This window comes from Callithrix jacchus, chromosome 21 (assembly GCF_049354715.1).
Source record: "Callithrix jacchus isolate 240 chromosome 21, calJac240_pri, whole genome shotgun sequence".
NCBI classification, from domain to species: domain Eukaryota; kingdom Metazoa; phylum Chordata; class Mammalia; order Primates; family Cebidae; genus Callithrix; species Callithrix jacchus.
Window position 1 is genome coordinate 7952216 of NC_133522.1, and position 27920 is coordinate 7980135.

General features: G+C 37.5%; 1 protein-coding gene across 1 annotated transcript; it reads right to left on the reverse strand.

Moving 5' to 3' along the window:
- Nucleotides 1-296: 296 nt before the first annotated feature.
- On the reverse strand, nucleotides 297-27920 carry CHMP2B (charged multivesicular body protein 2B). The gene is made up of 6 exons (XM_035282867.3): nucleotides 27686-27920; nucleotides 13522-13613; nucleotides 10892-11086; nucleotides 5859-5961; nucleotides 2165-2271; nucleotides 297-1968 (listed from the first exon to the last, which is right to left on the reverse strand). Exons 1-6 carry the CDS (start codon nucleotides 27717-27719, stop codon nucleotides 1858-1860), a joined length of 642 nt encoding a protein of 213 aa, XP_035138758.1. The 5' UTR covers nucleotides 27720-27920; the 3' UTR covers nucleotides 297-1857.

The window sequence follows — 27920 nt, forward strand, 5'->3', positions numbered from 1 at the left end:
AGTTTAAAAATAAAATTTAAAAATGTTTAATACCTGAAAACATTGGGGAAAAATTATTAATGTGAAACCATCAATTCTTAGGCTTACCACATTCACAAACATTAGTCTTGTACCAATTATTTCCTAAAAAGATAGTTTATTTTTTTGCTTTTTGTTTTAAATGTAAGCAGCAGAGTTTATCTAATTGTTCTTCCAGGAAAATAATAAAAAAAGATCATTTTTTTGAAAAATCACCAAATATGCATCAAATCTTTAATTTTAGCAGCAGCTAAAAAGGGTAAAAAAGATAAGAAAAGGACAACAATAATAAATCTTTATTGAGATTTTTTAACAAAATAATTTTTAAAAACAAAAGCCCCCACATGTAAACAAGAAAGTAAATAAGTTAGATGGCATTATTATGTACATTCAAGAATCAAAACATGTTCTGGTAAACATTCCATAATCCAGTAAAATGTTCTGACCCATCACTGTTAAGAGAAACTGTGTATCTAATACTATCAATAATGAAACCTAATCCTTGAACATTATACAATGGTTTATGGAATAAACTATACAGTTTAGCTTTCTGTTCCTCCTAGCAATCCATGTCACATGTATGCTAGTCCTAAGACGTATTCTGTCAATATTAGTCCAAAAGGTCCATCATCCCAAATTAACCAGGTTACACCTGTCTCCTCCGGTTTTCATGGCAGGATGTGTTAAAACCCATTTATCACAACGTCATTTCTCAAAACTTACCTAATCCTAAATTCTAACTAGTCTGGCACTCCTTCATTTTCTCTGTCTACACATTAATTAGACATCATGGCAATTTACCTTAAAAAATACTGCTAATACACATTGAGACAGTAATTTCTGGTGAAATTATAGTTTATCAAAAACATGTTAATTTTTATTTTAAAAATGTAGGTCAAGCATTGCCATACTTGTAGTACTTAATTGAGAATAATGGCCTGAATGTAGAATATTCAATATACACATTAATACGGTTCAAAGTTAAAGTTTAAATTATAATTCATAAAATCAATTCTAATACTCTCTTTTTGGATGGGCAGAATATATCGTTTTCTTACTATAAAGTGTTGTTTATTCACTGTCTATTTTTACTAATCATATTCAATTCACTTTTACAAGCTTAGAGAAGAGCCAGGATAATCTTTGCATGAGGCTTTGATTTCAGTTTAAAACGTAATTCTTATCTGCCAGCTGAAATAATTTAAAGATGTGCGCAACAGGTCTGCGTTATGTAAGGTAGGTGCCAAGTACATTTTGAAAGGTAATAAACTTACCAACTAGAATGTTCTCCCAAAGGAAAAAGAAAAAAGTTATGACAGTTTTTGTTTAAGACAGATGTTTAAACAGCACCCTTCTTTTTGACCATTTAAAAATAATTTGGCAGCTGTAACTGCCTATGGTCATAATACATGATCGCTTACAAAAGACAAGCAACAGATACAGAATTAACGATACACTTTTAATATTTTTACAACCCTCTTTAAGTTGGTGCCTAATGGCATTTAACAGGAGTTTATATTCAGTGAAAAAGATTTAGAACATAAACTGACATGAAGGAATATAATCTCTCTGTGCCATGCAGAAGAGAAATCAACTTTTTACACATCATCACTCCCAAACAGCTCTAATTAAAACCCAAACTGTTCCCATTTTTGCATCATTGTCATTCTTTGGCAAAAGATTCAAAATAGCCATGGGTTAGGAAACAACTGTTCACTCATGGTCTTCATTTTTTTTTTTTTTTTTTGCAAAATACATGTGTTTTGTAAAAGAAATCTGCACTGTGCTTGGTTTATACTACATAATTATAAGTAAGCAAAATATTGTGACGTTCTTTGACTAATCTACTCCTAAAGCCTTGAGTTGCCGTTCAATCTCTTCATCAGAAATTGTAGCCTTTGAAGTAGAGGCAGAAGGTAAACTTCCAGCAGCCGATGGAGCTTTGGCCATCTATAGTAAACACAGAGAAAGAAAACCGTGCATTAGGAAACATCTGGACTAGGACATGGGATGTGCTGTCCAGAGACCTGTTTAATTTACTCTGAAACAGAAATGAAAACAGGCACCTCATAGTAAAAACAAAACAATTAAGCGACAAAGATGGTGGGTAGAAACTATTCCAACTAGGGAAAGACAATGTTCGTACCTTTCCAGAAATTTCAATTCCAATTTCATCAAGAACTTGATTCACAATATCCTGGCTTTCCTCTTCATCATCAGAACCGTCAAAGATGTCATCGAGTGTATCATTGACTGGGGGATGAGGGAGAAGAAGCAACACAGTTACTTCCAAACGAACTTCAGGTTAGATTTATATATTTACAGGTTCGCCCAACTACTTTGTATATGACAGAAGGCAAACTCAGTAAACAAACTAAAAAAAAAACCCTCAAAATGTCAGTGAAGTACATTGATAAATATGTATTTGAGCCACTAAATCTGGAATTATGTTCATTTCGACACAAATTATCCTATAGTAAGTCTCTGATCTTTCAAAATGACATCTAATAGACAAAACCATGATATTCACAGCTACATGTTTAAGATTTTTAAATATAATTTCAGAAATTGTTTCCATTAAGCTGGTAGAGGAAGAATATACAAGAATAAAAATCCTGTTGATATCTGGGAAACTATTTACTCTTTTTATATCAATAATCATATTTTTATACCTCTTAAATTTACATTCAAGATATAGGGAAAATAGTCTAAAGAAATCTAAGGTTCGATATTTTATTAAATTTGCCCAAAGAACGATGTCCGATTTAACAGGATTATTACTGCTACAACCTTTTCTTCTTCTCTTCCCTTCCCAAAGTATTTACTGAAAGCACTTTGTACTGAAGGTATCGTGTTCAGTTGTGGAAAAGCAGTTTCTGATGGACTCAGATTATGTCTTTTTTATCTTTGAAACTGGGCACCTAAACACCTGAAATGCAATACGAATACAATGGGTATACAGATGGAGAAAAATCAAGATCTTGGGTATTCACACTTGAGTATAAAAGAAAAAAATTAAGAAACAGATTGGGGTAAGTGAAAAGACAAATAATTATAAAGTTTCAGAGGAAGAGACGACATCCAACTGGAGGAAGTAACGTGAAATCATCTGGAAAATACACACATGGTTTAAACACACGAGATACGTTAAGGGAACAGCGTGGGCAAAGGCACCCTCATGCAACAGGGACACAGGCAAGCAAAAGTAACTTCTTCTGTCTGGTTGTTATTTAAGATACATAAATGAAAAATGTCTGGGAGAAAAAACAATTAAAGCATCTAGCCGAAAACTGTTCCTCTCCTGTTACCTGGGGCATGTCCCCAGTAAAGGCAAGACAGGTAACCTAGTCTGATTTCCTTGTAATCATGTTGGTAACTGGGGTTCCTGGCAAACAGACTTAATATGTACTAGTGAGAGAGTCCTTGTCCATGGAATGCTCTGACCAGGGTGACCTGGTTTAGGGCTGCTGTAGAACAAACCTGCAATGAGACTCCCTGGAAAATGTCACATCCGATAGGCAGCCATGTAGAGTATAAACTGAAGATGTTTCATAATCTAAATACTCCCTTCTTGGTTTTGATTTAAAATTTGGGGATTTTACTTTGTAGTTTTCTGCTTACTAAAGAATAAAATTTAATCAGTATGCTCAAAGGTAAGTCCTTGGAAAAAAGTAATTTAGCAGTATGTGACTCAGATGTAACTTAGCAAAGAAACACAGGAACTGCAAAGTCCAGGTCGCACAAAGTTTATAAGGACCTAAGTCAAGAATAAGTTGCAGGGAAAAAGGAATGAAGTGGGTAAAAGAAAAAGATTAGAGAGGTGCAATCAGACTAACAAGAATGCTTTCAGAAAAAGTGTAATAAAACTCATCAGAGGTGTACTATAAAATTTCCCAATGATCTTGTCTCTTAAACTTGAATGTGAACAAGCTTTGGAGCAACATGGCAGAATAAAAATTTCATCCAGAAAAAGATATGTTGATTTACATCTTGAATTTCTTTTTGAATGAAAATATTGCTAGTGTACTTTATTAAAAACACGAGTAACCATCAATAACCAGTATTATTTCAGACTAACTTGCAATGTATTAAAATACAAATGAGAACTTCAGTAGGTATGACAGACACATGATTAAGTAAGGGTTATTGATTCTTTCCATTATAGCTTAACGGAAAAGTTAATTTCTCTGGTGAGAACTGTCATCACTGGCATTGGAAACCATATGTCAAATACTATGATCATTATATAAATAACAATTCTCTCAGTCATTAAAAATTCATCGATAATGTTTCAACAACCTGAAAAAAACTGAAATCAGAGTTTTCAAAATAAAGGCCTAAAGTAAAAACTACAGAACTTTTGGAGCTACCAAAGATAAATATGCAATATTATCACCAATGAGCGGAAAGACGGCTTGTGAAATAGAATACTAGAACAATAATGAGTTCATTAATCCTCGTTACTTAATTAGACACTATTTTATACACTAAATGTTACTTACTAAAAGCTGTTAAACTACTGGCAGACAGGCAAGGCTAAATTCACATATCCCTCCATAGCTGTAAAACATTGAGTTTTGTTTTCTGTATTTTTTATAGTTGTGAAACAATTAGAAACATCTTTTCAAAATGATGCCAGTTTTCGACATAATATAAGTAATGATTTAATACAGATCAGGGTGCAGTGAGGGCTTAGTCATTGTCTTTCATTATTGGTGAAATAAAAATTGGTGTAGTCTTTCTGGAAAGAATTGGTAGTACAGATCAAAAGCCTTATAAAAGTTAATATTCAAAAGAGATTTAAGAATTCAGTCAAAGATAATACTTAAACATAATTTTTAAAAGATTATCAAATCCGTTAAAAATTTTACAGCAATCTTACTGACCAATACAAGAATAGTAAGATAAACTATGGTATACAGTGGTGTGATCTCAGCTCACTATGACCTCCACCTCCTGGGTTCAAGTGATTCTCCTGCCTCAGCCTCTCAAGTAGCTGGTATAAATAGGTGCCTACCACCATGCCCAGCTAATTTTTTGTACTTTTAGTAGAGGCAGTGTTTCACCATGTTGGCCAGGCTGGTCTTGAACTCCTGCCCTGATGATTCACCCAACTCGGCCTCCCAAAGTGCTGGGATTATAGGCGTGAGCCACTGCACCTGGTCTTAAGGCTATTTTTTAAAAAGACTTCAAGGAAGATTTAATGTCAAGGTCATGAGTACATACCTGTGATATACTATTATGTTTCTAAAAAGCAAGATATTCCTAATTGTACATGGAAGGTGATCTTCCTTTTGTAGATCAAGATTATGAGAAAATACAGAAAAACAATGTACAACATTAACAGTCACCACAGCTGGGTGCTGTGATGCTTTTTATGCTCTGTTTCTTTGTATTCTCTGTATTTCCACCATAACAGGTAATGAGTTTCTATTCAAAAAGACAAAAACTAAATATTAGAAAACTCTTGTGCGAGGGGAAAAAAATGAGAATAAAAACAAAAGAGCTCCATTACCTCTACTTCTAATACAGACAAATATATAGTATCAAAGAGTCGACCCAATTCTGAAACTACTTATAGCATGAAGAATTATTGAGCTCACAAGCTGGTTTTGGTATACTAATCAATAAAGCAGAATTGAGGAAGCCGATATGTAATAGAGATGTGGAGTAACACATTTTATACCTTTCCTTCAGCTAAATGCTAATAGAATTTTGAGCCTTTCATTTTAGGTTCATCATTTCTACCTTTGTGAATGAGAATAAGAGATTGATGGTAAATAAACGGCCAACTCGAAGATGAGAAAACTACACATTTCATTACAACTTATTACACTTACTCATTTCTTCAGTCATTTCCATCTTCATGTTTTCCTTCTGGAAATTCTGCATTGTCTGTAACGTTTTTTGTGGATCCATCTTCTTGTTGACAGCCTGCATTGTCTAGAAACATATTTACAAGATTCATGTTAGTTCCATAATTATGAAAATTTTACTATGGAATAAGTCAAAAGGGAACACATCAAATATAGACAGGCTTTGAAAAGACACCCATCCTGCCGCCATCAAACACGGAGTGTTAAACAGTCTAAAAAAAATGAAGTCGTCATTTGGAAACCATCTGCTTAACACCCATGTGATAAAGGCCAGTGTGAAAAACCTCCTCGGAACAGCAGGCAAGAAATTATATCATAGAAAAATTGTCAGCATGAAATCCTTTGCTATTCAAATAAGAAAATTAAATTTACCTATTCATGTGGCAAGTCGGTACTAACAATAAATTCTTAAAATTAATTTTTATAAAAACTTCCATTAAAATTTTTAATGTCTAAAAGAGATTAGAAGATATACTAGCATACATACTTAATCTATTGACACATTTAAAACCATGGTTTAAAGAAACACAAAAATGTGAGTTTTGAAAAACTATGTGAAAACAATCCTCTGACCTTATACCCTCACAACTCCTTTCATTAAGAAATTGTTTCCTAGTACCACCAACAATTATTTACAATCATGTGCCATGTACTTGCAGTTAGTTAATGGCCAACAGCACACACGACAGTGGCCCCATAAGCTTACTGCATTTTTACTGTATCTTTCTTATGTTTAGATATGTCTAGATACACATGTAATTAAACCATCATGTTGCAACTGCCTATAACATTCAGTACAGTGTAGCCTAGGACCAACAGGCTGTACCATATAGCCTAGATGCATAGTAGGCTACATCACCTAGGTTTATGTAAGTATACTCCAGAATATTTGTACAATGATAACATTTCCTAAGGTGAATTTTTCAAAATGTATCCCTAATGTTAAGCCAAACATGACTGAATTTTTATATACGTGATGCATAATATAAATAAACATATATGTATGCATTATATAGTTCATTCAGGATATTAAAAGAAACTATACAATAGAAAACTTGTGGATTTCAAAGATAGGAAGCAAACAGTCCTTTTTCAACTGTATGCCATGCTGTAGCCAACGTAATCTCTCCAAGTTTGACACAGCATTCCCATGCCCCTCATCACCCCAACACACCTAACTCTCTAGTGGCTTTCCATTACTCTTAAGTGCTAAAACGCAAATACCGTAATTTCCCTACGAGACCTAACAGGGATTAAGCTCTGCTTAACCAGGCAGTCTCCTTTGGCACTATTGCCCTCTGGACACATATCTGTAGTTCCTTAAATGTGCTATGTTTTCTCCTGCCACAGGACCTTTACATGTACCAGTCCCTCACCTGGAATCCTCTTCACTACTTGCTTTCACTCTCAACACACTTCGGATTTCGGTTTATGTACCTTTTCTTAGGAAAGTACACCCCCGATTAGAATAGACATGTCTATAAAATCCCAGTCAGGATATATGCAATTCTATATTTATTGTATAACTTAAATCACTTTAACTGCAACTTACATTGTTGTTGTAAACAACACGAATGATAATGATGAGGTGATGATGGTGGTGGTGACAGAGTAGCTAATGCCCATGTAATCTCACCAGGCACTGTTCTAAGCACCTTACATATAATACTATCAAAGTTACATGACATTTAAATCTGACAAAACTTTACGTGCTAGGTATTACCATTTTCCCTCTATTACAAATGGAGAAGCAGGGCACAGAAAGGCAAAATAACTTACACGGGGTCACACTGTTACTATGTGGTGTGAGATCTGAACCCAAGCAGTCTGGCTCCAGAGCTCAAGTTTCTAACCACTACACAAACTACCTCCCCATGGGCTTCCTCTTAAACAGACTGTAGCTTCCTGAAGGTTAAGCTCTTGTCTAATTTTCCTTTCCACTTCATCTCTATCTCTACCTAAAAGACCTAACCAAATATTTGCTGAGTTAACACGTCTAAGAAATTTAAATGAGAACTTCAATTCACACAGGTCCACATGGCAGGACCACATTAGGTAGCCCATCAACTGCAGAATATTGAAAATGAGTAATCTTTCCCTTCAATACTACTAACGAGTTCTCAGGCTACGTATGTACTCTTCGTGTATGATCTTTCCCCAAATTAGTTAATTAGTTGTGTTTGGTTGTAAAACCAAAATAGGAAAAGAAAAGTTTTTGCCTTAACAGTGTTTTTCACTGCAAAATAACTAAGATTCATGAAGAAGAAGTTAACTGAGGCTGAGCACACAGTGGCTCACACCCATAATCCCAGCACTCTGGGAGGCCAAGGTGGGCAGATCACTTGAGGCCAGGAGTTTGAGACTAGCCTGGCCAATTATAGTGAAATGCCCTCTCTACTAAAAATACAAAAATTAGCCAGGCATGGTGGCTCTGGCCTGCAATACCAGATACCTGGGAGGCTATGGCAAGAGAACCACTTCAACCTGGGAGGCAAAGGTTGCAGTGAGCCCAGATTGTGCCATTGCATTCCAGCCTGGTAAACAGAGTGAAATTGTCTCAAAAAACAAACCAACAAGAAGAATAAGGTAACGGAGAAACAAAATGTATACTGAAACGTTCTCTCTTTTTTCTTTTTTTTGAGACAGAGTCTCGGTTGCCCAGGCTGGAGTACAGTGGCCTGATCTTGGTTCACTGAAACCTCTGCCTCCCAGGTTCCTGCAATTCTCCTGCCTCAACCTCCCAAGTAGATGGGATTACAGGTGCCCATCACCACACTCAGTTAATTTTTGTATTTTTAGTAGAGATGGGGTCTTGCAATGTTGGCCAGACTGGTCTCGAACTCCTGGTCTCAAGTGATCCACTACCCTGACCTCCCAAAGTGCTGGAACTACAGGGCATGAAGGATGGTGCCCAGCTTGAAACTTTCTCTTTTTAAAGATTGTAACATGTCACTGTAGTTTTTGTACTTCATAAAATGGATGCATTCTACTTTTTATTTGCACAAATGTACTGGGCACGTATAAAATTTTGTTACATGTATGTAACGCATAGTGATCAGTCAGAGTATTAGGCTGTTTACCATCCAAGTACAACAGATTTTGGTTAACTATAATCACCCCACTCTGCCACCAAATACTGAATTTATTCCTTCTAACTGTATGTTTGCACAGCATTCAACTTTCAAGTGCTCTGCTGTCTATAACATACTTACAGTTACTCTTCCTTATTTGTGGATTCCATATGTGAGAATTTACCTACTCATTAAAATTTTTGTAGCCTCAAATGAGTATCTGCGGTGTTTGAATGCTCATCTGTGGACATGTGCAAAGCAGCAAAACATCTGCGTCACCGAGATGCACATTTCCAGCAAGGTCAAACCAGGTGATATTCTGCCTTCTTACTGAAAATTAGCTGTCTTTTCCAGTCTATTTAGTGTCACATTTTTCTCGCTTTTGTGGTTTTTGTTGGTGATCTCACTGATTAAAATGATCCCCAAGCATGGTGTTAACACGCTGTACAATGTTCCTAAGTGAAAGAAGGATGTGCTTTATGCAGAAAATATATGTTAGATAAGCTTTGTTCTGGCATGAGGTATACTGCCATTAGTCAAGAGCTAAATATGAGCAAATCAATGATACATTAAATATGGCATATCGAATCAGAAACACAAGGTGAGGTGGAGATTAGGTGATGAAAACAAAGGCTCACAGAGCTATAACTCTGCATTTCCCCTGGGAACAATGGTTCAATATGCACTATTTCAGTGCTCCCGAGTTCATGGGACGTAACTGCCGTGAATAACAAAAATCGCCTGTATACCATTTCCCTAACACAAACCGCGTACTTTCCTCTGAGGCTTTTTCTTTTGCACTTTGTATTCATGCTTCCTCTTCTCTACATCTAACACCTACTGATATTCTGAAAACCTCTGTCTTACGCATGGTCTTTGAGATTATCCTCTTCAAGGTCTGTGCAGTTCATAAAGCTTAGCAAGACTGATATATAGTGGGTAGGTTCCTAGAGGCATATCTTAAGCTCCCCGCATTGAACTATAATATTTGTGAAAGCAGAGCTCTGTCTTAACATCTTCTGATTACTAACAGTATGAAGAAGTGCTTTATTTATTAGAGAACTGAAAGACTCAGAGTCCTTTAAACTCTACAGTAAAAACACTGATTATGGATATATAAAAATGTGTTTGTGTGTGTATGCAGTAAGTTAAACATAAGTTCTAGAAAAACATAAGTTCTGATAAATCTTCCCACTATTCATGTGACCTTCTGACACATTCATAAAAATGAAACCAGAAAAATTTATCATTCAAAAGTAGTCACAACATTTAGCTTAATGCGATAAGAAGGTCAAAAATCTTTTGACAATTTGAGGGGGAAAAAAGCAAATACTTCTTACAGTCAATTTTATAAAATTAGAAGCTACATGTGATCCTCAGAAGATGGGATTGTTGGCCAGGCACAGTGGCTTATGCCTGTAACCTCAGCACTTTGGGAGGCTGAAGAGGGCGGCTCATCTGAGGTCAGGAGTTGGAGTCCAGCCTGGTCAACATGGTGAAACCCCGTCTCTACTAAAAATACAAAAATTAGCCAGGTGTGGTGGCACCTGCCTGTAATCCCAGTTATTTGGGAAGCTGAGGTAGGAGAATCATTTGAACCCGAGAGGCAGAGTTTGCAGTGAGCCGAAATGGCACCACTGCACTCCAGCCTAAGTGACAGAGCGAGACTCTGTCTCAAAAGAAAAGAAAAGAAAAGAAAGGAAAAGAACAGAAAATTAATTGTCCTCAAACAAGAACTTGTGCATTACAACATATCATCAAAGAATGTAGAAGTAATTACCTCATATTACAACTTGTTTTCCTAAAAATTACACGCATTTTGTACCACATATAAACCAGGAGGTGCTTTTAAATCTGATTTCAATAGTGGTATTTAAATATCATTGATCAAATTATAAATCTATGGATATAAAGGCTCTCACTTACTTTTGCTGTGGTAGACATTGCTCCAGCCATCTTCATTTGGGAATTCATCACTTTTGTTTGTGTGGACATAGAAGTAACTTTTGAACTTACAGCAAAAGTTCTTGTCTTCTGTTTCCGTAGATGCACAAGTTGTTTTGCTAAAACTCTGCAAGCGTCCTTATTACCAATCTTGGCCATTTTCTTAATTTCTAATTCCTGAGAGAGGAAACAAACAGAAGAAAATAAAATCATTGAGGGGCAGTCCTCAATAATTTATTTCAGAAGAACAGATCTAATATGCATAACAAACCCTTTCTCCCTGATCATGAAGAGGGAAGAGACTATCTAGCATTTGTTGACAGAGCAAATGGTAATCTAAGAAAGCATTTTAGCCTACATGTTCACATGGGAAGAACAGAACTAGTACCTTCATCCATGAATACAAAGCGAGTCTACAAAAACAGTGCACACCTAAAGCCCAAAAGAAAATTTTAAAATAAGAAAAAAAGACAATCCAAAAGAAGGTAAGAGAAAAGGAACAAGCATACAAGCAAAGAGTTGGTGGCACAGAGCAATAAAAAGCAAGGTGACAGATCTAAAACTAATAATATAGATAATTATATTAAATAAGATAGTCCAATTTATACCTCAATTATAAGACAGACTGTCAGATTAGATAAGAAAGCAAACCCAACTACATGCTATCTCAAGATACCAACTTATACAAGAACAAAGTCAAGTGAAAGGTCAGAAAAACACATGCTATATACATACTTATCAAAACCTGCCAATCTAGAGTGGCTATATTAATAGAGATGGAATAAACCTGAGAACAAATATTTCATAATGATAAGGGAATCAATACATAAAGATACCAGAACAATCTTTAATGTGTATGTACCTAATAAAAGTGCTTCAAAATATATAAAACACAACGGACAGAACTGAAAGGAGAAACAGACAAATGCATAATTAGCATGGGAAATATCAACAACTCCACTCTTAGGCATACAGTCTAATTGTTTCAAGTAGACAAACAATCCACAGTGATACAGAAGACTCAAAAAACACTATCACCAATTTGACCTAATTGACATTTGTAAGAAACTCCAACATTGAAAAAAAAGAAAAGAGTAAAAAATTGTACTGGATGAAAACAACCCCAAAAAACCCTTTTATTCATCAAAAGACACTGAGGAAAATGAAGGACAAGCTTAAGAACTTGGAAAGAATATTTGCACAACGTATATTTAATAAAGCATTTGTTTCCACAATATATAAAGGTCTATTGCAACTAAATAAGAAAACAATTTGATGAAAAAAATGGGTAAAATATTTGAATAGACACTCTGGCAAAGAACATAGGTGACTGGTAAACTGGTACCTAAAAAAATGTTCAATTCATTCATGATTAAGAAAATAAAATTTAAAATTAAAATCTATATACCCACTAAAATAGCTAAAATTAAAGACTGTCAACTCAATGTGAAACAACTGTAACTTTCATACATTGCTAGCAGGAAGAGAAAACGTTTACAGGTGCTCTGTAAATTTTCTGGCACTTAAATTTTAATTCTTTAGTAGTTAAACATACATTTACCCTATGATCCAGCAATCTCACTCTCAGGAATATACTCAAGAAAAAAGAAAATTATGTCATACAAACTTTAATTGAATGTTTAAAGCAACTTTATTCAAATAACCCATATCTGGAAACAATGCAAACGTCCACTGGCTGGTAAATAAACAAACTGTGAAATATTCAAACAACTGAATAATATTCATCTATAAAAAGTAATTAACACTAATGCACGAAACAGCACTGATTAACCTCAAAATAATTATGCTGAGTGAAAGATGCCATGAAAAAGGAGTTGATATTATATGATTCCATTTATATAAAATTCTAGAAATGAAAACTCACCTACAGCGACAGATCAGAATTTACTTCACCGGGAAGAAGGGCAATAGGAAGGGATGGGTAGGAGGGATTTCCAGGGGCATAAAGAAACTTTTGGGGAAGATTGGTATGTTCATTTCCTTGACTGTAATATAATGATTTCGTGAGTTTATATATATGCCAAAACCTATCAGATTGTACAACTGAAATATGTACCGTTTATTGCATATCAATTGTCCCTCAATAAAGCCGTTTTTTAAAGACTTGAGGCAATATACACATAAAAACACAGCATGAAGAGTATTTCAAAATGAACCAGACCAGTCTACTATAAAAGTATATTCATTGTCAAAGACACAATGATCTTTAAAATATCAAACAAGACTCCTATGAGTTAATGCATTTTTTAAAATAACCTTCCTTTGTTTTCCATGACTATTTTATCTTTGCTGTTAACTAAGAAGGTGATTCTGTCTTGAGCAATATTTCCTTCCAGACACTCATGACTCTCACAAACTGAAGAATAATTTGATTCTATAATCAACAGAATACACAGAATCCTGGTAAGAGTCGGCAGAATGACGCAATAAACAAAGGTGAGCAGAAGACGGGAGCATGATTAACCGCCATTTCTTGGTAAAGTAAACCACTTACCACCTGCCATGTGCCGTTTTCCTAGTTAGCTAATTATTTCTACAGTAATTTCCAAATTTGTTTGGAAAGTTAAAGTGAAATTTAATGTTCTACTTACCAGCTGTTTTTCTTGTTTCTCTAAAGCTGCTCGATCTCTGATTATAGCCCTCTGCGTACCTCGTAACTCTCGATTCTGTTCCTTTATTACATCTAGGAGAATCACAAAAGAAACCTAAATTTATGGGTTGTAATATTTTCAATACCATTTAAAATACAGGATTCAGAGATCATAACTTTAAAAAAACTTAGACTGGCCAGGCACAGTGGCTCACACCTGTAATCCCAGCACTTTGTGAGGTTGACACAGGCAGATCACCTGAGGTCGGGATTCGAGACAGCCTGACCAACACAGAGAAAGCCCATCTCTACTAAAAATACAAAATTAGCCGGGTGCGGTGGTACATGCCTGTAATCCCAGCTACTTGGGAGGCTGAGGCAAGCGAATCACTTGAGCATAGGAGGCAGAGGTTGCACTGAGCCAAGACTGCAACATGCACTCCAGCCTGGGCAACAAGAGCAAAACTCCATCTCAAAAAATAAATAAATAAACTTAGATGTACTAGATGTCAAAATTTGTTTATTTTACTTTAATATGCTAAAAAGTTAGTTAAATATTAAGAGTTGAATTATAAATATTACTTATATAAAGAATCGATAGCAGGTGAATGGAAATATGCTACAGTCTGATATTTAGCCAAAAGTATTAAACACAATAAAATATTCACCTAGATAATTGATTAGTATACAATGTTTTATATAGCACATATATATGTCACATACACACGTACACAAACACACCCTTTTCATGTCTCCTGACTCTAACAGTATACGAAATTTAAGAAGGAAGACAGGTTACATGTTTACTAAATCTTTTTGGTTTTCTGCAGTAAATATTAACAGAGTGAAATACCAGACCTTCCAATGAGGCAGATCCGGCTTTGAATCTCACCTCTGCCACGTGATCATCATGATTATACCTTGGAAAAGTTAGTTAATACTCTAAACCTCAGCTTTCTTTTTCACAAGGAAGGACTGTAAGGAGTAAATAACATACAAATGCTCTGATATACTGCAAGTATCCTGTCAATCATAATATCTTTCTAATTTCTCTGAATTCATTTGGATTCTTTAGTCCTGATGGACTGTAATCTGGGTTAGTTGTTAATAAACAGTTGTTTCTTCAAAAGATCAGATATCATGACCTGGGAAGGTTAATTCTTAGCAACCCTGGTCTCTTATTGTCAGAAATTTTGTTAAGTTACTTACATTACACAATGTAATGTTCATAATAATGCTATGGCATTTCTATCATTTTATTATAAGAAAACTGAACGTTAGGAAGGCTGAGTGACTTCCCCAAGGCCGCACAGGTGGCAGGTAGTAACACCACGTTTGGTTGCATTCAACCATTCTGTCTCTTGAACCAGTAATCTTAACTATTTCACTAGACTAAATTTTTAATAACGAGATTGAAAACAACAAAAACAAGAGAAGGAACAGTCAGTCTCCTCATCAAATGGTACTGGGAAATCTAGACATCCACATGAAAATGAATAAAGTTGGACCTCTACGTCACACTGTATACAAAAATTAACTAAAAAAAAATCAATAACCCCAATGTAGGAGATGAACCCTTCGAATACACCTAAGTAAATCTTCATGACCTGCGATTTGGCATTACATTCTTAAATATGACACTAAAAGCGTAAGGAACAAAAGAAAAAAGAAACAGATAAATTGGACTTCATGAAAATTTAAAAAATTTATGCATTAAAGGACATTATGAAGCAAAAAGACAACCTATAAAGAGAAAATATATGCCAATCATGTATCTGAGAAGAGAATAGTATCCAGAATTTATTTAAAAATTCTTATAACTCAAGAAACAAAATAAAAACAACACAACTTTTAAACAGGCAGAAGGCTTGAACAGATTTTCTTCAAAAAAGACACACAAATGGCCAATGAACACATAAAAAGGGTGCTCCACATCAGTAGTCCTGAAGAAAATAATAGTACTTCACATGCATCAGAATGAATAAAATAATTTTTAAAAAAAGGAAGATAACGAGTTCTACTGAAGATGTGAAAATCGGAACCCTTGCATATTGCTCGTAGGAATGTAAAACGGGTTGGTTGCTATGCTTAAGAGTTTGGTGATGCCTCAAAATAAAACATGAAATTCCTGTTGACCTGGCAATTCTACTCTTAGATATTTACCCAAAAGAAGTGAAGCAAGTATTCAAACAAATACTTCTGTATGAATGTTCACAGTATTACTAACATTAGCTAAAAGGTGGAAACAACTCAAATGACTACAAAGAAATACACAGGTAAACAAATTGTTGTACATAAACACAATGGAGTATTATTTAGCTACCAAAAGAAATGAAGTACTGATAGATACCACAACATGCATGAACCTCAAAACCATTACAGTAAGTGAACGTGCCAGATAGAAAAGGTCACAATTTAGGACTACATTTATATGAAATATCAAAAGTAAATCCATACAGAGCAAATTGGTATTTACCGGGGTTAGGGAGAAGGGAGAACAGTAAGCCAGTGCTTAGTGGGTCCAGGGTTTATTCTGATGTGATGAAAATGTTTTAGAAGTAGATGCAGGTGGTGGTAACACCCCACTGTGAATGAATGTACTAAATGCTACTGAACTGTTCACTTTAAAATGGTTAATGTTATACGAATTAAACTCCAATTAAAACAACAAAGCCAAAAATCATTATCTTTTTAGGATAATTATAGTTAATCTATTGTTATAGCAGTTACAGTTAATAGTTATTAGTCATATTATTGATAAAACTAATCAACCATAATGACTTTCTGAATAAAAAAATAAGATGTCAAAGCTCCTATGTCCTACCTGTGAGACATCTATTGTGCCTCCATTGTTTATTCTGTTTCTCATTTTATATTGGTGGACACCTAATGCTTAGGATTTACTAGTGAGGTGCTCTACATGATGTTTAAATACAAGTATATGAAACCATAGCATATCTCTAACAGAGATAAAGAAAGATGGGGCTTTCTCTCCTGCCACCTACTTTCTTCTTCTAAAAGGACTGGGACTTGATGGGAAACATACATTTCATTCAAAAGAGAGGGAGTGGATGATCCACAGATAAATATATTTGGGTAATGTTGAAAGTGAAAAAGAAATTAAACACATTTTTGCTTCAAGGCTTCTGAGAATATTTAATACATGGGTATGCATTGTCAATCCTTACCAAATGTATTAGGAATTGTTTTTAAGAAGTACCTATTAACATCTCCTAGACACTGGTGTCTCCTAGAGCATCGGTTGGAACCTGCTGTATTAGTTCACCAGGGCTGCCACAACAAAGTATCACAAAGTGAATGGCTTAAACAACAGAAACGTATTTCCTTACAGTTCTGACGGCTGAAAGGAGTCTAGGTGCCCGCAGGTTTAATTTCTCCTGAGGCCTCTCTCTTTGACTTGCAGATGGCCACCTTCTTGCCGTGTTCTCCGATGGCCTTTTCCTTGTGGGTCTTTCTCTTCTTCTAAGGATAGCAGTCATTGAATCAGGGCCCCATCTGACTATATTTAACCTCAATGACATCCCTAAGGGCCCTATTTCCAAATACAGTCACATGAGTGGTCAGAGCTTTGTCATATGAATTGCGGGAGATGGGGGGGGCGGGGGGGGAGAGAGGAGGCCCAATTCAGCCCATAATACACATCTTTCCTCAGACATCTATAGACTGAGCTCAAGCAACAAAATTGCTCTCAATTTCCTGATCTTTCAAAGGAATCATGAACGTCTTCATCCACAACACTCAAACACACCTAATCTTCTTCTGGACTTAGTTCCCCATTTTGTCAAAGCCAATGGACTGATAAAAAAAACATTTCCCACTCATCACACTGTGTCCATAGAAATGTGCTCTAAATTTTAAACTCAAATAATAAATGAACTTCTGGAGTACAACCCCTTTGCGTACTAAGGACTCCCTAAACTCAACTAGTATAAGATGAAGTGGCAGTATCAGATAGTGATGATGTGTTTTTCGGGCTTTTTTTTGCTTTTTGAGACAGAGTTTCACCCATGTCGCCCAGGCTGCAGTGCCATGGTGCAATCTTGGTTCGCCTCCCAGGTTCAAGTGATTCTTGTGCCTCAGCTTCCTGAGTAGCTGGGATTACAGGCAAGCACCACCATGCCCTGCTAATTTTTGTAGAGACGGGGTTTCAACACGTTGGCCAGGCTGGTCTCAAACTCCCGACCTCAAGTGATCCACCTGCCTCAGGCTCCCAAAGTGCTGGGATTACAGGCTATAGGTGTGAAACACTGCAGGTGGCTGTGATGATGGTCTTATACAAGCTACAATACTGTTCAGAAAGACGAGCCACTATACTGAGAAGTTAACTGTGGCCAGATAATTGACACAGGTGCACGGCAACTGCTGAAAGTTAGTATCTAAAATTCTATCTACGTACATAGTTTTTCATTACTAGGGTGATAGAATTAAAAATATAAATTTGGTCTCTGTCCTGGGTTCCTGGCACAGAGGGCATAAAACCCTTGGAATTTCCTGAATGTTAGGAATGTCTTTTGTTATTCATAACAAGCTTCTTTGCACCATACGTGAGTATATGGGGTAGGTGTGGGGGGGCAGCCTCAGAATGAGATTGGTCACCAGAAAGACTAAACACTTGATTAGAGGATGGTAACTTTTAACCCCAACCCCGTATGTCAGGAGAGGTGAGTGCTTGAGATTAGGCTATAAAAACACTTTAACAAAGAGATTTAGAGAACCTCTCAACTGGTGAACACACTGATGTACTAGGAGGATAGCAGCCCCAGAGAGGGCACTGAAGCTCTGTCCTCCACCCTCCACCCTCGACCCTTGACCTATGGATCACTTCCATTTGGCTGTTCCTAGTTCCGGTGGCTCACGCCTGTAATCCCAGCACTTTGGGAGGCCGAGGCGGGTGGATCATGAGGTCAAGGAATCGAGACCACCCTGGTCAACATGGTGAAACCCCGTCTCTACTAAAAATAAAAAAAATTAGCCGGTCATGGTGGCGCATGCCTGTAATCCCAGCTACTCAGGAGGCTGAGGCAGGAGAATTGCCTGAACCCAGGAGGCGGAGGTAGCGGTGAGCCAAGATCGAGCCATTGCACTCCAGCCTGAATAACAAGAGCGAAACTCCATATCAAGAAAATAAAATAAAATAAACCAGTAACAGTAAATAAAGCACTCTGCTGAGTTCTGAGAGTTATCCTAGTGAATTACCAAACCTGAACATGAAGTTGTAGGGAAACCTAGCCAGTCAGAAGTACTGGTGGCAGCCTGGGACTTTTAAGTGGCATGTGAACTAGCGCAGTCCTGTGGGACTGAGTCTTTCACCTACAGGGTCTGCCCTAACTCTAGATAATTAGTGTCAGAACTGAACTGAATTGTTGAATACCCAAGGTGCCTGAGAATCAGACTTGAGACTAGATACAGCCATCTTTATCGAAAAACAAGTATTATTACATGCAAATTCAACAAAACACATAATTTAATTAAAATAGTCTGATTTCACTTTTCTCAATTTAATGTAACTCTATATCCCATAACAGTCACTGTATATCATAAAAGGAAAAATAAAGAAAATTAACTACTGCATATTACACAGCCTTATAGTTGTTAATAGGCTTATTAATATTTAAACAGTTCTAAGCTATAAACTCAGAGCGGCTAATGTTACATACTAAAACATAATTGTAACACTTTAAAACATATTATGGTATGTAGGAAAAGACAGCAAAACATATTTTCATATGAAACAATAGAAATATACTCTAACAAATCACTCTTCTTTTTTTTAAACAATCCCTATATTAAATCCACATTTAATAATTTGGTATTCTAGATAATTCAGAAGGAATAATGAGAACAGTCTGAGACAATTTTAATGTTTTTACAGCCAAGTTTATTATCCACTAAATTTATTTCTTGGTAGGTATGATTTCATTCCAAGATTGCAATCTCTTTAGGAGAAGGGAATACATGTGTTTATTTATTTGCGGGTTTGTAGTCCCACCCTTCTTCATGCAAATTCCATCCCAATATATCACACTTAGTAGCAATCTAAGGGAGTACAAACACAGGCACAGGAATGTGAAAGGATTCCGCTTACAGGCATATTGAACACATGCCTTTAAAATGTAAAACAAAATCAGTTCTCAAAAAAGATAATTTAACAATGGTAGAATCTGAACTATGATAGGTAGCTTTCTGCAATGGAAACGTGCAGCATCCTTTTTCAATGTAAGGCAAGATCATGGCAGAAACACATCCAGGGAACAGCTGCCACCTAAGAAAGACAGAGTGCTTGACTCCTGTCTATCCTCTGCTTCTTCCTTCAGGCAGATAAGGGTGTACACTGAATTCTTCATTCTCTAGGGCTTCATCTACCTTGTGGTTTGTTGTGAATCACATCGTAATGGGTGGTAATAGAAAAGTTCACATTGTGAAAATGCCAAAGGTACATAAATATGACATGGTATATTCTCTTTGCTACCATTCAATGAGATAAAAAGGGTCTGGAGGAGGCCGAGAGCGGTGGCTCATGCCTGCAATCCCAGCACTTTGGGAGGCTGAGGCGGGTGGATCACGAGGTCAAGAGATTGAGACCATTCTGGTCAACAAGGTGAAACCCCGTCTCTACTAAAAATACAAAAAATTAGCTGGGCACGGTGGTGCGTGCCTGTAATCCCAGCTACTCAGGGGGCTGAGGCGGGAGAATTGCTTGAACCCAGAAGGCGGAGGTTGCGGAGAGCCAAGATCACGCCACTGCCCTCCAGCCTGGGTAAGAAGAGCAAAACTCCATCTCAAAAAAAAAAAAAAAAAAGGGTCTGGAGGCTTTACCACCCTCTCTTCACCCAAGCCCAGCACAACACTTCGAAAAGGCCACCCAGGCCAGCTCCACTCTGGGCATTAAAAGCCTATCTCAACTAATTCAGGTTCTTCATACTGAAGGAAATACACAGGTCTACAGTAGAGCGTAAGATCATGGACATAAGTCTTGGACTTAAGATTTGGACACAAGGTGTTTCTGCCTTTTTTGGTTCTGAGTCAATATGGTTTATTTGCTTACAAAAATAAAAAGTCAAAAAATAAAAGAACAAAAACAAAACAAAAATGGTCTCCCATATGGTCCAGTCCAGTTCACTGGAATTCTCTACTTGGGGTTAGAGGCCAAGCCCCAGCTTGAATCACGCCTGTCCTCCCTACCAGCGGTTTAGATATAATCTGTACAACTGAGGATAAAAGCCAAAAGTAATTATCAAGTATAAATATGGACATTCATTAATGTCTGAGTAATACTATTTAAAGTGCCTTTCTTTTAAGGAAACGTGGGTGCCATCTCAAGCTTGCAAAGCAGTTCAGGATGAATGCCTGAGAAATGCTGAAACAGTATGTGAATCACCGCTGTTCGACAGGATTCAAGCTCATCTATCTACTAGACGGTATCTACTATACTGTATGTCGTGTTCTTCACTACAAGGTTATAATAGACTTTTTAATCTAATAAGCCAAATTTCCTACAATTAAACGTATTTCTTTTGATAAAATACACTTTTATCTATGTGATTTTTATTGACTACCAGTTACTCTAAACCTAATCAAAATTCGAAGTGAGAAGAAACAAAATATTCTCATATCCTAGTTTACAATCTCCATTAACTGGTTTTAAGTTATCAAGATATCCAGAGAAGTAGTAGCTTCTACTTCAAATTTTACCAGCAAGCTCTGTAGCAGCGGGTATCAGTGGGAACAGTGGGCATTGTGACCCTGGTAACAGAACTGGATAAACTCTAATCATGCGACGGATACAAGAAAAGCCCAGAGTGAGCGCGAGTTGAGCTAACCAGGCACGAAGAAGCTTGCCAATGAGCAGTAAAGTAAAGAGAGGTTCTGGCCATGTGAAGATGTTTCATCTTCTTGGGTCAACGAGGAGAAAAAACTGCAAAAATACTACAAACTCAAAAACTAAGTCTTTAAAAGGAAACCTTAAAGGTCACTATCTAGAAAGTGCTGTTTCTAGGAACAAGATTTACTCAGACACAGAAGGGAAATGACGGTCAGAGTGGGTGAGAAGTAATTAGAATTTGATATGCAAACCAAGTTTGCTTCTCAGGTTTTGGGAATATATTTGCCCCTCTTAATTCTCAGGGACAAATATTATCAGCTTAACTAACCAGTTTTAATTCATGGTAAAAAGAAAATAAAAGGCAACTATAGAAAACAGAAAGAACAAAGGGGAATCATGACTACAGCTTTATTCTTCCTGTATATGGTCAACGGAGTGAACCAACCTAAGAATCAGGTTTAAGGTGAAAAACAGCAGGACTTGGAAGAGGCACAATACTGAAGAGGAAAGGCGACAGTCAAGCCAACTCATATGGCAGCATAAGCGGTAGCAAAAATGAATTTTTTTCTCCTACTAGTAACTTCCAAGTCACTCAAGCCCTGAGGAATTCATCTGAACAAATTTATTATTATCAAACCAGCAGTGTTTTCAAGAGCTAAAAGAAGATGTAGAGATGGGCACAGGTCAGCAGACCTTTGAGTCTCATTTGGTCCTCAAAGATAAAGGCATTAGAAACATCGTCAATAAAACTTCAGTTCAGAAAACCGTCAAAGTGTATTTTTCAGCTTAAATGAGAGAATTAAGAGGGAAAGTGCCCTGGAAGAGAAGCCTCAGAGGCCAATGGACCTGAAGATAGGAAATGGTAGCAGGAAAGGCAAAGTCTGTCTTTGGAGTCATGCTGGGATGCAGAAATACAGAGGGAACACATTTTTCCTGCAGAAATATCTGTTCTAAGAGTAGGGAGAATGTTTTCCTAAGAAGATGCTCAGAAGAGTATACTGTGTTCCTGAATCTCATGTTCAATTATTTTTCTTTGGTATGTCAATAATGAAGGGGTTAAGTAGAAAGTAAATTTGAGGTTTTTAAATATTCAGAATAAGTAGCACCATAGGGACACAGCATCCTGGAAAACATCTGAGTTCTGCAGGTACCACCATGAGAATGGTGTATTTTATTCTGAAAGACAGAAGAAATGTTTCTGAAAGGTATTCCGTTTTATTTCCTTTTAACATTAGAAATGTGGCATCACAACTTATCTATTGACGGGGGATTTATCCCAACTTCATCAAAACCTCACACTTTCTGAACTTTGGACAGCTAGCATATACAAATAGTATCCCAATGAGGCAAAAGCCGAGAAGCTTTGCTCCTCTTCTCTCTGTGGTGTTCTTCAAATAATCTCTAACTTGCACTAAAGTTCACAGTGGGTGGCAAACTGTGGATGTAGACTATTCTAAGCCCTGGATGTTGGAAACACTATTTTGGTGAGTAAATGGTATTATTTTAGAGATTTAATCTCTAAATTAGAAACTATTGCAAACATATTTTCATTTCTGCTGAAGATTCTGAAACCCCTTACAAATATGGAATGCGGAAGAGACTCAGAATAAACATCATTCAACTTTCAAAGTGCAGGAGGGTCTACTTTCATTCTAGTGAATCCAAGTTAGAAAGGAATGCCACAAAAGGGGAAAACATGGAGTGAAGTACTGAATACAGACTCAGGAAGAAACGAACCTGGGAGAGTTCAGGTTAGCTAGAGGAAGAGAAAAAGAAGAAACAACCCTGGGAGAGTTCAGGTTAGCTAGAGGAAGAGAAAAAGGGAATTCCAGGCACAAGGACATCATAAGCAAATATACGACAGGTTGAGAAAGAGTATGGTAGATAACAAAGAACAGCAGAACAGTGCTGTGGGACACTGAAGTGTCCAGAGACATGGCTAGAAAGAAAGGGAAGGGCTAGTTCAAGGAGAGCCAAAGATGCATTATTAAAACACTCCTAGTGGATCCTCCTGGTGCCAGAGACTTCATAAAAGGGTTTACACTGAGGAGTAGCACAGTCAGATTTGGATTCAAGTTTCAATCACATACCCAACTTTATGGATGAAGGATTTAGGGACTGTGAAGCTACAGGAAAGAAAAGCAAAAAAGGTGATATAATAAAGTGCAAGGTAAGTAGGATTTGAATTAGAGAAAAGAGTTGCAGTCACACAGAGGAAGATCCTATGTGTCCAATATTTAAGAAGTAAAAGAAGCAGGACTTGGTAATTAGTTGATGGTAGAGGGCAACATCAAGGACTGCCAACACTGGAAGAGGAACACTCAAAGGTTATGATGATGAATTCTATTTGGGATCTCAAGTTTGAGGTATTGTGAGACACCTGGGTAGAGATATTCAGTGAACTGATGGACATCTGGCCTGAAACTCAAAAATACATCTAGAGACACAAATTTGGGACCCATCAGTACTTAAGGTATAATTATAACAGGTGTAAATAAGATCATGCAGGAAGAGACTGCAGGTAGAGCCGTGGCAGAGCAGGATGGAACCAAGAAGAACACCAAGATATAAGGGGTAGGTTTAGGAAAAAGAAAAAAGAAAACCCAGAAGGAGAAAGAAAAGAAGAGGTCGGAGGAATCTGAGGAAAATTAAGAGTGCTATGTCTTAGAAGTTAAGAGACAGAACTTCAGAAAATAAATTAATCATCAGGAAGAAATGCAAAACACAGGCCCAAGAGATGATCACTAATAATGGCCATTAGATTTGACAACCTAGAAGTTACTGATCATCTAGGCAATATCCCATTACATGCCATGCCAGACAAACAGCTATAAGGTGGGGGAGGCAGTGTGCTAAGTAAAGAAGGGGAGTTAAGGCATCACTACTGCTTCACACAGTTTAGATGAAAAGCAAAAAGAAACTGAACATACTTCTGAAGAAATGTTCTGTCCAGGGAGTGGATTATTTCCAGTTCCACCACCATTAGAAAGCAAAGTTCTACCACTAATTCCAAAACAAAACTCTGGATCTAGAAAGAATGTAAACGTTGCATGGTAGCTACCAAAAGTTGAGAATTCCAGGTGCTTGATAAGAGGAGCAAAATTAAGCTGTGTCATTGATCAGTATCTAATAAGAAAAAAGTAATAATAATACTCAAAGGGATGAGGTCCTAGCTCTGACACTTAATAGCTGTGTGATCTTGAACACATGACTTAATCCTTTGCTTTTCTCATTGTATAAGGATGTGATATGAGTTTTATGAGAAATAAGACACTGCACGCACAAGGCTTAGCACTGTGTTGGCTTAGTCAACTTTGTCTTTACTGAGGTTAACAGACAAAAATGATATAGTGCTTAAAGAACTTCGCTTTTTGTTTTCAGACGGGATTTTTTTCTTGTTGCCCATGCTGTAGTACAATGGTGAGATCGTGACTCACCCCAACCTCTGCCTTCTGGGTTCAATTCTCCTGCCTCAGTCTCCCGAGTAGCTGGGATTACAGGCATGTACCACCACGCCCAGCTAATTTTGTATTTTTAGTAGAGACAGGGTTTCTCCATGATGGTCAGGCTGGTCTTGGACTCAGGACCTCAGGTGATCCACCCACCTAGGCCTCCCAAAGTGCTGGGATTACAGGCATGAGCCACCATGCCTGGCCAAGAACTTCACTTTTAAGGCACGTTTAGTTGTGCATTTATAAGTCCTAGTGGGATCCTGACTTACAGGTTCATAATTAGCTTCCCTAAATAGGGCACTATTAATCTACAAAGGAGGGAAAGAAAACACTGCAGATAAACATGCTACACTATACATAGGTACATCCTTACACAGGCAAATGGAAATCCAAGTAGTACTCAACTGTAATTTAAAATTCCAAAGAGTCTTTCTCTTCTCTTGAGGTATACTTCTCATTAATTTCTTTGGCAAAGCATACACTGCAGATTTGTTCATCTTTGTGTCAAAAATGAATTAAACATAACTCTGAATAGTAATAAGTGCTGTAATGTTGTCTTCCTTTTTAATTTACATGTGCAGTAGTCTTTAATGATACAGTATATAACTCTTCCAGCCAATCCAGCCAATCCAAACAGAAAAAAGATTCAATTATTCCCCAGACCTATAGGCAGTTACTTATATGTCAGAGTTTCATTACTGCTGGAACGGATTTAAAAGTCAGCACACAATAAAAGAGCTCATGATCAATCCAAGGATCAGGGAGAAAGAAATAAAAATACATTAAGTTTCATATTCATAATATACAGCCTCATTACCAAGAAGAATGCTGTCACCTTTTAAAAAAACAAAACAAAAAACCTTCCTTTCAATAAAACAGGAAGTGAAAAAAGTAAAGCTCTATATCAAAATAATGAAAAACAGATCTATTTATGAAGACGCCAGTAAATGATTGGAATTGACACAATAATGTAAGAAAACATCAAGTATGCATCTTGGTAGTTTATAATAAATGTACTTGCGGGCCAAATTTAAATTTGGAAATTGCACAAATAGTTAATTTAGTGGCATCGTTCCTAGAAAAAGTCCTTAAGACTTTTAAAAATAAGACTATTCGGCGAAACGTTATTTACTGGAAGAATTAACTGCAAATGAGTACACAGTTAAACACTCCTTGCACACCCCCACTGTCTTTTTTTTTCTCCTCTGAACTTCAAGTACAATAGTCACTAGATTTCCAAAAGCACCAGAAAGCACATGAGATTTAGGTCTTCGAAAATATTTGACAGGTATTAAGTAATTAAAACTAGAATGTTTGGCTTTTATAGTTAAAAAAATTAACTCTAATTGTAACATCACAGTAAGGAAGACGAAACCATTTTTCTTCCATTTAGTAAATTCTCACCATATAAAACTAAACAACAACAAATTTTAACTATATAAAACTCAAGCAACAAGAAAATAAATCGTTTCCCCCACCCCCACTCCCTAGAGTACTGTAAAATACGTGAAGCTCACAACAGTGGTGGCTAAAACACTGAAAAAATCAAGTGCCATATTAAAGATTAAGCAGCACTCTCCTGAAAAGCACACATAAAGTCCATCTCACAAATTGTATTACACTGTATATCAAGTTAGTAGTTATTCCAGGTATTGCAAATGGTACTTCTTAACAGAAAGTCGATAAATCAGAAAACAAGTTCCATCACCCAGATTAAGGAAACATGTAATATGTCACGTGAGAGATCAGAGGGAAAGTAGCATCATGTGTTGAAATGAAGAGCGGAGCAGCAGGGCAGACATAGCTTCTTTGTTATCCTCCCAAAATAATTTTGCTGGCATTGGAACAGTCGACACAAAGGAATGAAGGAGTTACTTCCAGGTCTGGCCTGAGCACCCTGTTTGTACCAATCACTGTCTAGCTACCACTGCTCCTTCCGTGGCAGAATTAGACCCTTACAAAGAACTGATTCTTTGGTTGAACCAGCATAAACCCAGACTGAACGTATAATGGGGAACACAGTTTTTAAATAACTTGAATGAATTTAACTCCTTGTAGCAGTCAATGAAAATATCATGTGTTATATGAACACATTATAGGCATCGCAGATGAGGACCATAAAACTTGTACATTCCTTTACATCCACTTTTTTCTCCTCTTAAGATGATATGAAGTTAAATCGGGGAAACAACGCCAGGTATCTTTACATGTTAAACGTCTATGAAGACAATATATACCCCATCGCTTACTTTAATTGGCAAAAGATAATCATAAGGGAGAAAAAATCCATCATGAAAACTAAATCTGGGCACGTCCCTTGGGTTTATTTCCCTACTGGGGGCAATCAAGAAAGCATCTGTTTCACGTCTCTCCACTGATGGGGTGTTCTCGAAGCAACCGACCCAGACCCAACTTCGTTTCCTACCTGGAGCCTGTTACCCCCTCCTCACTCCATGCTGAGACTGCGGGTTTCCTGTCTGGATGCCTACAAGTATTACATCGCCCAGATGAAGAGCAGCAACCCAGGCAGAGGCAACCAAGAAATCCATCGGCTCTCCAAGTGTAATGACACTCAAGGGCCAGCAGTGCCCCGCTGGCCTCCTCCAAACGCTCAGGACCCTGCTAGGGAAAACCCTAGGGCGCGGGAAGTGCGAGGGGAGGGAAGCGAGCAGACTGCCTAGGTGAGCCTAAGGTGAGATGAGTCAGAAGCAAGAGGGAGGCAGAGAAGTGGCGCAGCGAGGGCGGTCACCTGTGGGACCAGTGAATCCAGCCCCGCCTCCAGGGACAGCAGCCAGAATCGCGGCCGGCAAACCCGGAAAGACGCCGGGAAAACCCAGAGCTGGGCCCCCTCGGCCCGGCCCGGAACTCACCGTCCACGGTCTTCTTCTTGAACAGGCACGCCATGGTTCAAGACCGCGCCCGGGCGGCCCGGCTCGGCCCGATCCGGCCCGACGCTGGGGAAGGACTGGAGGAAAACGACAGGCCCTTGGCGGGTCCGGGGCGGCGGGGCCGAGCGACACCGCGGAAGGCGGGTGTCCGCAACCACCGCAGCCGCGTCACCCGGAGCTCAGGTGACCGGGAACTAAGACACTTTTCGGAGAAGTC

Excerpts from the sequence above, each read along its gene's own strand:
- CHMP2B (XM_035282867.3), bottom strand. The coding sequence starts at position 27,719 with ATGGCGTGCCTGTTCAAGAAGAAGACCGTGGACG. Across the intron at positions 5,962-10,891 it reads CAATGTCTACCACAGCAAAA|ACAATGCAGGCTGTCAACAA; the intron begins GTAAGTGAGAGC and ends ATATGTTTCTAG. Across the intron at positions 1,969-2,164 it reads GAATTGAAATTTCTGGAAAG|ATGGCCAAAGCTCCATCGGC; the intron begins GTACGAACATTG and ends TGTTTACTATAG.